At 57.7% G+C, this 16,730-nt stretch overlaps 2 protein-coding genes across 2 annotated transcripts; one reads left to right on the top strand and one right to left on the bottom strand.

Moving 5' to 3' along the window:
* Window positions 1–307: 307 nt before the first annotated feature.
* HRG_10478 (PIF1-like helicase domain-containing protein) lies at window positions 308–4,615 on the bottom strand (the record flags this gene model as incomplete). The annotated part of the gene is made up of 13 exons (XM_044868949.1): window positions 308–393; window positions 446–718; window positions 840–1,050; window positions 1,119–1,651; window positions 1,697–1,964; window positions 2,224–2,344; window positions 2,508–2,831; window positions 3,209–3,353; window positions 3,499–3,594; window positions 3,676–3,909; window positions 3,964–4,087; window positions 4,178–4,207; window positions 4,424–4,615. 13 exons carry the CDS (start codon window positions 4,613–4,615, stop codon window positions 308–310), a joined length of 2,637 nt encoding a protein of 878 aa, XP_044716304.1.
* A 6,582-nt stretch (window positions 4,616–11,197) lies between these two features.
* On the top strand, window positions 11,198–15,754 carry HRG_10477 (ATP-dependent DNA helicase PIF1; the record flags this gene model as incomplete). Its single annotated transcript, XM_044868948.1, has 9 exons — window positions 11,198–11,359; window positions 11,418–11,422; window positions 11,866–12,523; window positions 12,606–12,772; window positions 13,262–13,373; window positions 13,572–13,669; window positions 13,735–14,285; window positions 14,811–14,914; window positions 14,987–15,754. The coding sequence occupies 9 exons, from the start codon at window positions 11,198–11,200 to the stop codon at window positions 15,752–15,754; spliced, it is 2,625 nt and encodes an 874-aa protein (XP_044716303.1).
* Window positions 15,755–16,730: the final 976 nt, after the last annotated feature.

Genomic DNA, 16,730 nt, shown 5'->3' with positions numbered 1-16,730 from the left:
CGTGATATTCGAGTAACCCTAAGAAACACTGCCTGTAACCGCCCATCACCGTTAGTCAGCAATATAAACTAAAATACTTCGAACACCCGTTAAGTTGCCAATGCAAGGGGCTTAACGGCTGAATATCCAGCCCGAAGGGTGAATATCGTATACCTGCACTCGACTTTCTTAAGGGGTACCCACTAGAACCCCCCTTCCGCCTTCAGCGGCTAACCAGCCGTTCGAACTACTTCCTGGCAGGCCCAGTCTAACTATAACCCTATATCGTACCCCCCCCCCTTCCCTGTAGCTTGTAGGAAGACGACGTTTAGTCACGGTAGAGTGGTGGATACAGTGGATCGCTCAGCTGTTGACCCTGACGCCGTTGTTGGTCAGCGAGGCGCATCTTCATCCCTGTCTCATAGTTAGCCGTGAATGCAGTACGTAGGAAACGCAGGCGTATAACCTTCCGTCGGCGTGTGGTTATAGAGGCTCTGACGATCGAACGGCGCCTCAAGGAGTAAGCCTTGGAGCGAGGTAACCCGTGAGACGGCAACATAGCTAATACCGGCCTGGAAGTCGCGTGTAGCGAGATCAGTAACTATTTTATCCTTTGTTAGGCTCTGGCATTTGTGAACAGTAATAGCAAACGCCACGATTAGGGGAAACTGCGTGCGAGCGCAGGTCTCGTTGCCCACAAGGAAGTCCCGCCTGACTGGCAGGATGGGGTGAGATTTTCCTGCCCTCGTTAGTTGTTAGATACGGCGGTCCGTCGTAGCTATCAAAGTCCACCATAATAACGGCTGGGGGGTCTTCCAATGGATCGGCGCCTGCGCTCCAGGCGATATCGTATACAGTACCCTGAGCACCGTTAACTAGGCCAGCTGATTGCCACAGATTAGTCGTGAGCATCACCCTGGTGCCCTTAGCAACAGGGAACTTGTTAGATAGATTGCCAGCATTGTTGCTTGGTGCCTGCCCAGCGCCGTTGCCGTGATTCTTTGCCTCCACTTGTATTGCCGGGGCGTTGAGATGCACCATATGCTCGTGGTTGTATTGGTTGACCCGTGCCTTGTAGAATACACTCGCAAAGCGGTCCTGAAGCCGTCAAGCTCGCTCCGCGGTAGCCTGGCCTGTACCCGATTGCTAAGGAGGTTCCAGGATGGTATAGATAACTTTACATCACGCAGTTCCTGCAACGCCTGACGGAACTGGGCCTGATCATCACCAGCCTGGCGCTGTGCCGTGGTCAGGAAGACGGTGCGGTCAAATAGGCGGTAGGCCACCTGCCCTCTCCTTTCCAACGAAGACAGGCCGGTGCTAGTCGAATACAGGGGCTTTTGTCGGACTGGTGGTAACTGGAAGAAATCGCCCACAAGCACAACGCTCACACCACCAAAGAACTCGAGGTTACGCTGTGGAAAGGCTTGTCGCAAACGGGAATCGATCCGCGCGAGCTGCTCAAGCCCTAGCATGCTCTTTTCATCGATAACGAGGTATTTGATGTGCCGTAGGCGGGACTGAAGGGCGGCTGCGTCGGCCGGGGGAAGGTCGGTGAAAGTACCGCCTACTGGGAGGCGCAGCAACGAATGAATGGTGCTGCCCTGTATCTGGTTACTCGCAACGCCTGTTGGCGCCACGCGGCATATAGGGCTAGGATTCGGTAGGGCGGCTGCCTGAAGATGGGAAGAAAGCACCTTGATAAGGAACGACTTGCCTGTGCCACCACCACCATCAACGTGGAGAAGGATTTGAGCAGGATTTTGCGCCTGGAAGTGGCCCATGAATGTGTCGTACACGAGCCGTTGTTGCGTATTCAGCGTATTACGCCAGTGAGGGCCAAGGACCTCCACATCGTTGGCCATGGGGTGGCTAGCGATAAGGTCTTTCCAGTAGCCGTCTCGGAGTTCCGGATAAGTACCCACATGCTGTGTCCAGTCGTAATTGATGTCGATATCGCGGCGGCCAAGTAGGTCAAGATCTTCCTGGGTAAGGAGTTGTCAGGTAAAGGGCGGCGAGGCGAATCCAGTCTTCGTCATCAAATTCTTCCTCCACAGGCAGAGCCTCGTATTGATCATCTTGAGGCTGTAATCGAGCCTCTTTTGGCCGACCGTAATGGTCATCACCATGACTGTGATGCTGCCAACAATAGGAGAAGGCCTCAGCGTGAGAACCAAAAAGCTGGCCGTCAACTGTGAGGAGATCATCAACCCGCCGATGTGGGTGGTTTAATGTTAGCTTTACACGACAGTAATCTGACCACTGTTGACCTTCTGGATCAGCCTGATAGCGAGGAAAGTAAACCAGCACTCGAGGCCTGCCGTTAATGTTGCCTGGCTGCCATTGCTTCCACTTGGAAGGGTCCCTAGGGCGGAAATTCCAGCATTTCAGGAAGGAGACGTAGCTTAGGTCCGCTAGGGCTTCCGGGCGTTGAGTGTACTTTTCGTAAACGTTGGGGCCTCGTCCACCTCATCGCCGTCAATACGGAGGAGCGGGAATGCCTGTCAGGATTACGACAGTCGACGTACAGGCAAGTTCGTGACCCTTCCTGTAACGGCAGGCCGAGGAGCAAGTGGCTGACCTCCTGCTTCGAGTAATCCCGCTCCGCAACCAGCTGATTGAGGAGCTTTGACGTGAAGGAAATCAAGGGGTTGTGGTCCTTGACCCGGGGCATCAGGGCCTTCCCAATCTGGGCAAAAGACTCGCTCTTCTTTTCCGACTTGGAGCAGTATTTGGCCGCGTAATCGATTACCTGCTGTAGACTCGTGCAAGGCGAAACATCTGTATTGGCTAGCCACGCAACGGTAAGCAAGCGGTTGTAGTGGTTAATCTGGCCATCGTTCCGCTCGCCCCTAAAGCTCCAGTGTTTAGAGTGAGGAACCTTGTCAAGGGAGGCTAGTAGGCGCTGGCCGTGAGGAAATCAAAGCGGCACTCCACCTGCTTGGTATGCTTATTGAGCTGCATGCAGTAGTTGTTGCAGCGGTGGCGTTGCACGCGGTTGACTACCATCGATAGGAACTGAACGGTAAGGGGATGTTCCAGTAGATTACCGATCAGGGGGTTCCCTTCCCCAGGAGCCTGTATTCGCTGTGGCTCTGGGTTCACTGCAGATACGTGGTATCCCCAGATGCGAGCGAATTGCTCCCGGGACTGATCGTTGTCAGGATCTAAGTCTGGGTGGCCACTTAGCCAATATAGGCCGTGGTGGTGACTGGAACCCCTGCCCTGCCACTCGTAGCGGCCCCAAGAGTCCGTTAGGTTGAACTTCTGCTTCAAGACAATAGCCCTAAACAGCGCATAACGCTTATGAAAGTGGTACGCAGCGATGTGGGCGTTGTCTCGCAGTAGTTGCCGGATAGAGCCATCCGCGCCGCCTCAGGAGCTGTTTGCCACTCGTCAAATCGAGGCATATGGCGGTATAGGGATTCCCAGTGGTAATCGGCTGCACTTGCAGTAGCGAAAAGGCCGGGCTTGCCTAGATTATAGGCATATGCTTCCAACTCCTTCCTTTGTTTATACCAATACGGCCGGGTGCCCTAATTACTGCGGCTTGGCGCGTGATCGACTGGATCAGGACCTGAGCCTCCGGCTCGTCAGGCTCAGCCATTGCTTCCTCTAGGTCGGCGCGTGTAAGGGGCTGACGGCGGCTGTCGCGTTGCTTGACGAGGTAGTCACTTCGCTTTCGGACCTGCGCACGTAACAGCGTGTTGAGGGCGACGAAAGGCCACGTCTTATGGCGGGCGAAACGTCCGTCATGCCATCTCATCGCATGGGCAAGGTAGTCCTGGAACGTGATGCTCCGTAAACGAGGCTCCACGAAGTCGGCCTTGCCGTCAGGGTAGGGAATGCAAGCGTTAGCAGCGGCTGGGAACGGTTGAATTCGTCGATGGGGGTCCTGCGAACTGAAGGCAGCGGCATCTGGTGGTGAGCCTGCGCGTTACACGGTATATGCTCCACATCAGTCATACGCTCAGGTTAGGGTACCATCAAGAAATCGGGACTGCAGAGCGTTCAATTCGGTATCGGTAACCTGCAAATTCGGGATCGCTGATGCATCGGCATCGCTAGGATCCTCTTCCACAGCCTCCTCGACGGGGCCTTTGGGGACCTCGCCGTCAGGTATGTCAGCCACTTGGCTGGCAATGGAATCAACTATGTTGCCATCAAGAGGAAGCCGGTGCAAGCGATTCTGACTCACGACGATATCGCGATAGCCCCGGTGGTGGCGCTGTAGGTAGTGCAGCCACGCCAACAGGCATGAGCGGCGTACCCGCAAATCGCGAGCAAACTGTTGCCGGAAGCGAGGGCTGCCCTCCATATTAGGAGGCCGCAGGAGGACGACATCTAGCTCTTCAGGTAGGACCGGGAGCTCTTCAAATAGCCTGCCAACATTGCGAAGGAAGTGGACAACATGACCGCGATATTTATATTGAGCGCCACGTACCTGCAGGACCTTCACATGTACGTGAACTCTAGCAATGAGCATCTCCTCGACCATCGTTAGATCGGGTAGATCGCTCGGGACTTCCCCAAAGTCAAGGTTGTTCGCAGCGCTAAAGAAGTAGGGCTCGTTGGGGCCTTTCTTCCTGTCTCGACTAATGCAGCGGCTGCAGATTTTCAAGCTATTTCGCTTCATATCGAACCAACGCTCCTGGCAGCGAATGCAACTATGCATCTTGTCGTCATTCAGGGCAGTATAGAACTCGCGCACAAGGGCTCGATCCCCCTCACAAAGGGCAGGCAAGTCAAGGTCCCTGTAAAAGGCGGATCAACTATCTGATCGAACTGTCGCTCTTCAGGCTGTGGCCGTGGCCGGGGTTAATGTTGACTCGACGTGTATAGCGGCCGCGGCGACGACTCTGTGGCAGTAATGAAGGAGGGTACGAGGCGATTCCTTCGGTATAGGCGTGCCTTGCACAACAGAAGCCGATGGGAGAGTGCCTTGAGGAATTGGCGTTTCTGGAATCGGCGTGCCCAGAACTACTGTTGGCAGGCCAAGGGTAGGAGGGTGGGGAAGGTCCTCTACCGCGCTTGAGGTAGATGGCCCCGGCAGAGGTCTAGGCAGTCCCTGGAGTGCGGGCGCCAGGGCACGGCATAACGTAGATGTGGCAGGGGGTCGTAAGACTTGCACACACGCAGGCGTTGGCGCAGCCCGCCTTGGAGGCGTCAGGTTAGCTAGAGAATCGGTCCGTTTCGTGGCTCTGCGTGGCGATAGCCTCAAGGCGAAATTCCGCATTGCGGCAACGGCGGCTCGAGATTCGGTTACCCGTTCCTTTCGGCGTGCCCTACAGCTAGCACAGTCTCTTGTAAACTTCGTAGGGTCCTTGACGCTTCGAAATTCGACTTCGGGCAGGTCTTGCTTGCAGGTATGGCAATTCCGAACTGCCTGGGGTATGTCGTCCTCCATCTGGCCGTATATGTATCCACCTCTTACCCTTCAGACTGCTAGAAGAGACAGAATAACCGGAGAATCTTGGGAGGTGGGCCGGCTGCCGAGGTAATAGGTGAACCTATAAACCGTTAGTAACATGATTAGTTTGATAGATTGGGCAGAAAGAGAAGCAGCCGCTATGTAGGTTAGTGTAAAGAGTGCCTAGCGACCCAGTAAATTGATGGCATGGATGGAAGAAAGGAAGAACTGGAAGCTCTTGGAGAGCCTGCCAAGCTGGCCAGTTACCTAGTCAACGCTCAGGGTAATTTTGCGGGCCTTCATTTGGTGACGTTATCGGCCGACCAATCCGCGCACGAGTTGAGCACAAGCCAGGCCAATTAGCCAATCAGAGGAGGTTTTATGCTCGAATCTTTCTGACTGAGTAGAACGCCCTTCGGGCTGAATCAGTCTTGGGGACGAGGGGAAGGCTCGCCAGCCGCGGCTCGCGCAAAGAGGCCTTTCGGAACGAAAGTTGGCGATGGCGACAGGAGAAAGTCGGGGAGAGGAGAGAGTTGGCGACAGGAGATAGGAGACAGGGGAAGTGAGAGGAAGACAGGAAGAAGAGTGAGATAAGAGATATGAGATGGAGATCCGGCGAGAGACGTAGAGCATTATCGTGAGTGAAACCGAGACAGAGCGTCGGGGAGGCAGGCTAGGCCGCTGGAGGGAGATTTTGCTTTGCAAAGGCGCAAAGGGCGTGGAGAGGCGGCAGGGGTGAAGAGAGTTGTGGGTGGGTAATGCATGTGTGGGCGAGTGGAAGGCTCTGAGGATTTACAGGTGCTATAAGTGGTGGATATAAACAGAATAAGGAGTATATTGGAGAAGTTTTGACTGGATTGTCTTTGTGAAAAGGAGAGCAAGAGGAGAAGGAAATATCCCATTAGGGCCTTTCGCACTTGAGTTTGAGGATGATGAAACATGTTCCTTGTCATGTTGTGTTGTTTCGTTCGTTGCTTTACAGAATATTCTTGGGCGGATGTCGGGCGCGGTGCGGTCGGGAAGAGATTGACGCCGGAGGTCTGATAGGGCCAGAGGCGGATGTGGCTGGGTGATTGACTGGCTCGGTGTCCGTCTCTGAGTCTCCGGGTCTTCGTGGGACAGAAGGGAGGAAGTGTCGGATTTGGCGGGGCCTCGACTATCACAGGCGGCGACTATGGTGGAAATTTCTGGAGAAAGTCGCGGTCTCTTGGTTGGGGTTTGGTCGGGATCGGGCAATGACCGCTTTGATGTCATCATAAGGATCGACTGACCTAGATGCAGGCGGCGTGGGAGGCGCCGCTTGGGGCGGCATTGCGTTTTTGGTAGAGGTAAACCTGGCCAACGCATCGCTATAGTCCGAGGGTTGCCGACTGAGCCCTTGGGTGTCGTCGGCAGTAGCTGTGTCGCAGAAGCCTGGTTGGACATGGCCCTGTCAAGGAAAGTCCATGTATCGGGGACGACGATGAAGATATAGTCTTGCTCGAAGGCCGGGGCATGTGTCATGATCTGGTGATCGAGTAAGCCGGCGATTTTGCCCGTGCAGGTGAGGAGAGCGTTCGGCTGGAACTGGCTATCGCGCCTCTCGGTCATCTTCTTGCATAGGAGGTCCAAGGATTGGCGTGAATGGGGAAGATGACGAAAAGTTGAAAGGGATGAAAGCCCTTGAAGGGTGTTTTGCCCGGAATCCCAGGACAGATAAAGGTCGAGAGCTGGACAAAGCCGCAACAGCTCAGCTGGGTGTCGTCAAGGGCCGCAGCCGAGTTTCCATGCAGAAGGTCGCGGCCGGAACCGATGACAGGTCCCGTGAAGGAGACAATGGGTTGTATCGCTGGGAAGGCATCCGCCGAGCCGAGGGTGCGAGGATGACTCTGTGGCCATCGTCAGAGATGGTAGTGGTGACGGAGGTCTGGAGCATACACCTACGGCTGGTAGCTGTGGTCGCGGACGATGAGAGCCGGGATGGTGTATTCTGTAATGTTGTCATCCTCCGACTCGAAGCTATCACGTCGCTCGATTTCCACGTCAGGGCAAAGGGATGAACACGGCCGACCATAAAGAACCACTGCTCGGTCCATTCCGAGGGGATTATCTGTTGGTTGTATATGGAAATATTAAGGCTCAAGAAGATGCAGGTCGATGGATTGTCAGGATCTGACCGGATTGCTGCATACTCTGGAGTCGACAGCCATGAGGGCGTTGGAAGGAAGACCCTCGCTAGGGTTTCTGCGTTGAGCCCTTTGACACGATGCTCATTCTGGTAGGCGAACCTAGACGGGCAGCCGGGCTGGACAAAGGCCATCATGGACATGTCGGCGCCAGCATTTTCTGGCTGTCAAGAGGTTGCCGCGGGAGGACGAGGTATCGACGTTGAGCTGGGAGGCCGACATCGTGAGAACATGGCAGATGTGGTCACCGTGGAAGTGTAAAGGAGGGTTAGGCAGAGTAGAGGTAGGCATCCTATAAAGCAGGTTTTCTTGCTGCTCGAAAGAGGGCTCGTGGCTCGGGTCGGGGAGACTTGAGAGTCAGTGAATGCTACCTAGGTGATAGATCAGAAGCGGGGGTATGCGGGAATGAGCTGGCGAGGTTCTCGAGCAGTCTCGACCATCTGGTTCTGTGGTCGTGAGTGAAGTAGGGGGTTGGAAGTTGAGTAGGGGTGATGGCTATGTTGCGAGAAGTTGGAGGTCGGCGAACGGTAAGGTTAGTGTGGGTAAGACTGCGGAGAAAGAAAGTCCAGTAGTCCCCTTCGGTGTCATCGTTGCATGGAGTAGATAGCAAAGGGGGCAATAACGAATGAGAGTGAAGGAAAGAAAGAGGTTATGGTAGTATTGCAGGACTCCCTTTTTGACGGTCGTCGGTAGTTGGATGGGCATTGCGTGCGGCTGAGCGAGGCGGGTGCCGACCGTGTCGAGTCTACTATTGGGACACGGTGAAGTCGGATATATGGGTCGACCTGAGGAGGAGGATGCGAGTTGGTCACGAGAACTTTCCAAGAGGGTTTGCAAGTCGAGACTCCGGTGGCTAGCGACTACAAGAGGACAGGCAGGGGTCCTGGCTATCGCTTTAGCATTAAGGCCGTTGATGCGACATTGGTGCTGGCGAGGGAGCAAATCTAGAAGGGTAGTCCGGCTGCATGAGGGACGTCATGGACATGTTATCGCCGGCAGCCTTGTGGCTGTTGCTCGACGAGGCGGATTGGCGGGTATTGATGGTGAACTGATGCGCAAGGTTGGTAGGATGGTGTTGGAAGGGCTGAAGAGTATGGTTTGAAGTGTGCGGCAGGCGGTTGTCGCGGCCATCTCCATGTGCCGGAGGTCGGCAGTGGCCAGGGATTCGCTGGAGTGCGCAAAAGAGAGCACGGCGATGGAAGGGTCGCTTTTGGCAAAGCCGGGGTAGCAGGTCGCACGTGGAGACCAGGCGAGGCCGGGACGGTGGACGCACATAGATAGGCATGGTAACGGGGGAATATAGAGGGGTAGTATTGCATCGCCTCGGTACCATAGGGAAGCATTTTATAGGGAAGCTATAAGGAAGAAACGCCACGGCCATGAGGAAGTGATGGTTAGGAGCTTCCCATTCGGGAGAAGTAGCGTCGTCAACAAGCGAGACTGTCCAAGTGGAGGTGCTCCGGAGCCAAAGCTTTATAGCCTGTTGCCAATTTACGGCAGTCGACGTCGAGGAGGCAGCAGCATGGCGGACAGTCCTGCAGTGAAGTTAAGCGAGGCGGTTGCTCACCCTGAAGCCTGTTCGTTGTCAGTCGGGGATGGAGAAGAGGTGAGAACGTGAGCGGTCGGGTTCGGGGCTCGGAGATGGTGCGACAGGAGCCGGTGTAGATGTGGTGGCAGCTTCTGAGAGGGGCCGCAGAGCACGGGGGGAGAGCCTGGGACGGTTACGAAGATACGAATCACGGGCGAATGCGGCATCAACGTTCCGGCCGATTCAGCCTAGGAAACCTGTGGTTGAAGACACCGCATGGAGACAGCACGCAGAAGCAATTGCGAGGTCGTTGCCGAGAAGACCGCCGCGAGGCGGTTTGCGGTCAAACAGAGCACGGAAGTTCCATAATATGGTTAGCAGCGGAAGTTCCGCGCAACATCAGTCACCGGGTCAGCTTCCGAGGCCCCTGTTGCCTAGGGAACGTGGAGATATGGGGTAGCGGACTCTGATCGTCCGCTCCTCATCGGCACTTTCTGCCTCAGGAGGAGATCCTGAAGATGAGGAGCAACGTGTTACGGCGGCGGCGGGCGATGTCCCGAGTGTTCATTCGAAGGAGGTACCGAAGCTTCGATCCATCCAGCCTAGGGAACCGGTATTCGACAACTTAAGAGAAAACGGGCAATTAGCAGCAGCGATTGCGTCTGGTTTGCCCAAGCGCCGTCGGGGACGGAGTTGGCGGGTAAAGGGAGTACCAGGCCGCAGGGGTGTCTCCAACGCAGCAGGTACGGCGCAGCATCCGGGGCCGTCTCCTGTGGGGGTGGGCGACGCCGCGGCAGAGCCAGCGGACGCTTCGCTGAGCGGGCGGAGGCTGCAGCAAGGGAGGTGGGCGGCTCATCGCGGGTGGCGGCTGGGGAGCCCGTGCAGTTTGATCGGCAGCAAGAACGAGGAGAGTGCTGGAAAGGGCAAGGACTGAGGTCAAGGTTCGGCGTGGAAAACGTTCGCCAGCACGGCCCGGTGCCTGTCCAGTGCAAAGGGCCGGATGGCGTGTCAGGGGATGCGCACGTAGTCGGGCAGTCGTCGCCAAAGCTGCCGCATCCGACGGCTTGCGAAGAAGCGAATCAGCCACGGAGAGAAGAAATCATGGATCGGAGGCCCCGGAGGCGGCCCCGGAGGCGGGAGAAGAGAAAACGTCTTCCTGGTCCGGACGAGCGCCCGAGAAAACAGATTCGGAGTGGAATCGGAAGGCAGAGGAGTCGGGAGCTGCGGGCCGAAGACCTGGCGAGTGTGCTGCGTTTTTTGGAGGAAGACTTCGCCATGAAGGAGAGGCTGTCTAACGATCAGACGTGGTGTACGCCAATACCGCACGACAGGAAGGTGTCGACGGTGCGGGATTTTTATCAGGCGTTCCACGATGCGAGCACGTTGCCGATACGGACCTGCATGACAGCTACCGCAAGCGTACGAGAAAAGAGCTGAGGAGATCAGATGGGATCAATGGCTGTCAAGCTGCGTGCCAGAGGGCGGCCGCTCACCATTTTCATGCCGGAGCTGCTTTCCCGAAGGCGAGCCCGTGTCGGTGTGTGCGGAGTGTGCCCGATGCCTGGCGCGCGGGAGTCTGTCGCCGGCGGTCCATCTTCACACTCGCCTTGGCTGTGAGCACATGTTCCCTGACGAGCTCAAGGGACTCACGCTGGTCGAAGAGAAGCTCGTCTCGCTCAACTCCTGCTATGGGTTTGTCACGAGATATAGCATTCCGGGCGGGCAGAGGCAGGCCGTGAGGTATCCGAGGCACGTCAAGGGCCACATCACAGTGTTTCCCAACAACGTGCAGGAGCTGGCGACCAGGTGCTCCCGCACCCCTTTGCAAGCACTGGACGAGATCCACGTTTCGTGGCAGGGCGTGGAGAAGCCGGCACCGAGCGACCTGTCGAGTCTCTTGTCGGTGAGGCGGCGGGTCGTCGAGAGGGCTCTTGTTTGGCTGAAGAGGAGCAACCCCCACTACGCCGAGATCGAGATCGACGTGGCGGAGATGGAGAGTTGGGAGACCCGATAGACGGGGTGCCGGCCTTGGTGTATGATCGCATGGAGCGGAACGAGCCGTCCGCATGGGAGAAAACGCGGACGGCGCACGTTGTGCCGCCCACGGAGCGCGCCATGGACGACGAGGGGTCGGTGGAGATCGAGGAACTCTTCGCTCTGCTCAACCAAAGGCAGGAAACGGGAGGCGAGGCTGAAGGGCACGGGCCCAACGAAGAAGGCGCGGGTCGTGATGGAGTTGGTGCTAGCCCCGATCAGAACGTTCGACCAATCAACGAGGTGACGTCTTCCGGCATGTTTGCTGGACGGACCGCCAGACGTGGCGGATGTCGAGAAGCTGCGGTTTGCCTGTGACGCTGTTGGCGCAGGTGCCGACGACGGCCGCGCGGGCCCGAGAACGTGGGTCGGATCCTCGGTGGGGTCGAGGGCGTGGCGACGATGGCAGTGAGCCATACATTCGAGTCTCGCGGGGATGAGTTTGCCGACTCCTTTGAGACGTCCTTCTTCGCCAGAACGTTCCCGACCCTGTTCCCATTTGGCGTTGGGGACCAAGGCTGGCCGAAGAGGCCATAGCCGAGGGGGAAGGCCCTTACCAACTTGCGAGGCACCGGTAGAGCTGCTGAGGCAGGGGCGGCAGCGGGAGACATCGTATCCTCCCGAAGCTTGAACCTCCGGATTTGGGCCGACATCGTGCTCCGGCGCCATGGTGGCCGGTTTGCGTTGCACCACATATTTGCATTTCTCGTCTTCAACATGGGGGTGCGGTCGAGGAACCGCCGCGTCAGCATGCTGAGTGTGGCGAGGAAGGACTTCGGCAAGGTCGAGCGCGTTGCCCGCTCGATGACCGCGCAAAGGTTAGCGGCGGCGAGGGTCGAGTTGGAGAGCTCGGGCAAGACGACCGATGAGGGCGTGAAGGAGCTTCTCAGGAGCCTCTCGCTGTACGGCCACCGGCAACCCATGTCGAGAGAGGTTCGGCTCAATATGCGGCGGAAAATCCAGTCGCTCATCGTTGGCTACGGCGTTCCGGCCATCTGGTTCACCATCAACCCAAACGACATTACGAACCCGGTGAAGCTGCGACTGGCGGCATATCGGACACGCGATCCCGGCGCGGCCGAGGAGTTCCTAGAAGGCCTTGGGAGTGCGTACAAGCGGACAAGGCTGGCCATGTCCGATCCGATGAGCGCCGCCGTATTCTTCCACCGGGAGATGAAGCTGTTCTTCGATCATTACGTGAAGGTCGGAGAAGAGTCGGTATTCGGGCGCATCGGCAAGTACTATGGCGCTGTGGAGACCAACGAACGAGGGGCGCTTCATGTTCACGGCTTGCTCTGGTTGCACGGAAACGCGCATCTCAGCTCGATGCTTGCCGACATCCACGGGGAGGATCAGGCGGCGTATCGCGAGCGAATCATACGATACGTCGATAGTGTCTTCTCCGAGGTAAGAATAGCTAAGACGTGTCACTGAGAACCTGAATTGCTCGTCCGATGGACAAACGGGGCCAGGCTGACGTGCAAGATAGGATCTGGATCAGGAAGGGTTCTGCGCCGTGCAAGCGGAGCGATCTGTGACGTCCGATATTTCCTCCCTGCTGGACAACACCGAGCAGTTTTCGGCCGCATTTGACGAGGAGGCCAACTTCTGTGCCGGCGCTACACAGGTTCACACGCATAGCCCGACCTGTGTCAAGTATTCCTTGGGCAAAGGAGCGCGGAAAGGAATCTATGCCGGTTTAAGTCTCCATGGAGGTTGGTCGACAAGACCGCCATCACGGCAGACGGGGTGTTGCAGATCCGGAGGACTCACAGCATGGTCAATCGATGGAACAAGGCTATCGCTGTTGGGCTCCGGCACAACCACGACATTTCCTTCATTGCGACGCAGCGCAAGACCATGGCCCTTATGTATTATGTCACGAACTACGCGACGAAGGTGGAGGACCCGTGTGGAAGCGTGTGGCGGCCGCGGCCGATCTCCTGGCCGCCTCAACGGGTGACGGCACGGCCAACGGAGGACAGGACGACGGTGGAGGTGCTGTTGGCGATGCCGCCGCCAAGGGAACAGGACGCGACAGTTCTTGATGAGGGTGGCGAATCGTGTGTTCACGGAGCGTCCGCTATCTCAGGTCGAGGTCGTCGCTCATCTTCTTGGATATCCGGCCGAGTTCACCAACAGCAGCGCCTGGGCGTACCTGAACACATCTCTGCTGTACTGGGAAGTCTTTCGACGGTGGCCGTATCTCCGACGAGCAAGTGGCGCGGCGGCCATAGATGATACTCTGGATGAGTCGGTCGTTGTCGAAGAAGCAGGCCTGAGGATCTCCCACGTTGAGGCGTACCAGCACCGGGGAGAGCTCCTGCGAGGGCTATGCTTATACGACTACATATCGGTCGTTAGACTAAAACGCACCAGTAAGGATGAGAGCTGTGCGGCCTGGGGGGAGGTGCCCTTCGAGGATGGATGGGCGCCAGGGAGACGCTGGGTCCAGGTGCTCAGGCGGCCGGGCAAGCATGCTACCGTCTGCCTCGATGGCTACCTGAGCAAGGACTTCGGCCACAACGACGACGAGGAGTCGTGCCACCGGAGGTGTGTATAGCAACCGCCCTGCCGGCAGGCATCATCAGAGTGGCTAACCTCCCCTCCCCTTAAAGGGCAGCCGTGCAGCATCTTGCGCTATTTGTGCCGTGGGAGTCCTTTCTGTGCGAAGAAACAGGTGAGATCAATAGCATCTGGGAGCGGGCGCGAGAGGCGCTGGCCCCGAGAATATCATGTCTCGTCGACAACGTGCAGCTGCTTCGACGATCAGCCGAAGACGCAAAGCGCGACGCCAAGCAATGGGCGGCCTCATCCGGCGATGGCGATTCCACGGTCGCCCACGTCGAGGAGGGCGAGACAGGCGAGGCGGGCGCAGAATTTGCAGCGACGTATCGGTCCAACAACATCGGAGACGCAACGCGCCTGATCGACGTCGTCCGAGGCGCAGTGGGCACGAATCAGGTGACGGCCAAGTCGCCGGAGCTCATGGCAATGATGCGGCAGCTCTGTCGATTCCAGCAATCGGCGCTCTGCTCAACGGCCGAGCTCGAGGCCATCGCGATTCCCGAACAAGGGTTGAGGTGCATAAGCATGCCAGGGCGGGTATTTTCCGGGGCCGCACTACCGCCGCAGGATCAGGTCAAGGCTATCAAGTCGCAGCAGATAAGTGCGTCGAGGGAAAGGGAGAGAATGATCCAAGGCGTACAAACCACAGTCGCAGTCCGGGAAAGCGATCGCCGAGCTGCGTTGCGGAGGGTGATGACCGGCTTCGGGGGGACGACGTCGAAATGACGACAGCCGACTCCGACGAGACGGCTAGCGACGCAGAAGCGGGAATGCGCGTCCAGCTTGGCCCATCGACCTCCTTCTTCGCGGCGGGCAAGGAGTTGTCAACACGGCTAACGCTGAACAAGAGGCAGTCGATCGCTTTCCTAATAATATGCCGCCAGCTCGATTTGATGCGACAAACGAATAGGGCGATGCCGGCCAGCTCTGCCAGTTCGTCGGCGGCGAGGGGGCACCGGCAAGTCGCGGATCATTGGGGCACTCGTCGAGCTGTTCAGTGGGAAGAGCCTTTCGAATCGTCTGCTGATCACGGCGACGTCAGGACTGCCGCGGCGCAGATCAACGGCATCACGATCCACCCGCCTGCGGGTTCACTAAAGACCAAGGGCGGGCGGCGCGAACACAGCCAAGGACCTTGACGGGGTGCGGCTGACAAAACGGGCGGAGCGGTTCATCCACGGCCAGTCTCGGATGGACTGGCAGGAGAAGGACGTGCTTGTCATCGACGAGGTGAGCATGCTCGAGCGCGGACGCTGCACGCCATAAACGAGCGACTCTGTCGGCTTCGCGGATCGCAGAAAGATTTCGGGGATCCCCATCGTCCTCTTCTGCGGAGACTTTCAGCAGTTCCGGCCGGTCCAAGAGAGGTCGATCGTCCTGCCGAGCGCGGCCATCTCGTGGGACGTAGACAACTCGTTCAAGGCCGAGCAGCGGCACCAGCACGACAAAGCGCACGCGCTGTGGAAGAGATTCACGACGGTCGTCATGTTGAACGAGCAAATGCGCGCCGCCGGTGATCCGGAATTGCAGGGGCTGCTGAAGCGGATCCGGCAGGGTGTGCAGGACCGCACGGATCTGGACCTCCTCAACTCAAGGTGCTACCGCGAGGGCAGGCGGATCCTTTGGGAGACTGGCATCACCGTGGTGACGCCGCTGAACAGGAATCGGTGGAACCTAAACATGGAGGCAAGCTTGGCGTTCCGGGTCCAGCAGCGGTCGACGATGCGCATCTTCATCTCCGAGCACAAGTGGAAGGAGGGCCTGCCGACCGAGGAAGAAGCGATCATGGTACTCAATCAAGGCGACGATAGCGCGATCCCCGTGCCGGCCGTCTTCATGTTCGTGGCCGGGATGCCGGTCGTCGTGAACCACAACACCCATCAGGGGCTGAAGCTGGTGAACGGCGCCGGCTACTCGGCGGTGGAGGTCATTGTCGACAAGGCGTCCCCAGGGCATCGAATCTCGTCCGACATGACGATCCACTTCGGCCGCCGGCGGGGATATTACTGGAATCGGCGACGACAAAGGACCTCCACTTCGTCGGGATGCCGCCGGGCACGATCTTGTTAACGCCGATGAGCGTCAGGATACACTGCCAACGAAAGCGGCCGTGGCAGCAGAACGACGTCAGCCGGAAGGGATTGCCGTGCGCAGCAGCCTTCGCCTGCACGGACTACAAGGTGCAGGGCAGAACGCCAGAGCGCGTGGCCCTGGAGCTGCGGGGACACGGACGACGAAAGTCGATGGAAGGGCCGTGCCCTCGCAATGCGACCCGTACAGCTTATATGTGCAGCTATCGCGCTGTCGAACGCTAGACGGCATCACGCTCGTGTCCAAGGTGCGGGAGAGACTTGGTGGGCAACCGAGTCCCCGAAGAGATGACCGCCGCGCAGGCCAGGCTGGAGGTGCTAAGCGAGAGGACTGTCGAGGAAGCTTTGCGTCGGTCGGATGGCGACGCTGAAGAGTCAGGAGAGTTGTCAGGGTGAGGTGACGAGGGGAGAAGACGGAGGAGCGCCGGCGGGCAAGAAGACAAGGGCACTGGGCAGCAGCGATCAACGAGGGGCGACTTTTAGACTTGAAGGAAGAACCCGCTAGAAAGGCATGAACGAAAAGGGCAAAGACAAAAGACGCAAGTTTTAGACACAATAAGAAAACCGGCGGACGAAAGGAAAGGTTGGCATTGGCATTGGCAAGGGGGTAAACAGGAGTATAAACGGGGGGGAAACAGGGCAAGGCATGAGAGGGGCAAGAGAAGGCGGCAGCGACCAATGATGAGGGAGGGACGGAAGGGTCGGCGACCAATCACACGGGATCTTTTATTCCGAAAGAGGAAATAAATCAGCCAATCAGAGGCGGAGGATGTGGGGGTGAAGCAGTCTGGGGCCTTTTTTCCCCGCGCGCTAATGAAGTCCTTTCGTTCCTCAAGGCATGGCGAAATGGACTAACCTCCTCGGTACCGACTCGCCTGAGTGACAAGCCCCCCCTGATCCGCTGATAAGATGGTTGCCCGGTCAACAGCCGCCGAATTGGCCAGGGTCAGCGCGCC

Source organism: Hirsutella rhossiliensis (genome assembly GCF_020360975.1).
Source record: "Hirsutella rhossiliensis strain HR02 chromosome Unknown scaffold00015, whole genome shotgun sequence".
Classification (NCBI taxonomy): Eukaryota; Fungi; Ascomycota; class Sordariomycetes; order Hypocreales; family Ophiocordycipitaceae; genus Hirsutella; species Hirsutella rhossiliensis.
This window is presented reverse-complemented; position numbering and strand designations above follow the sequence as displayed.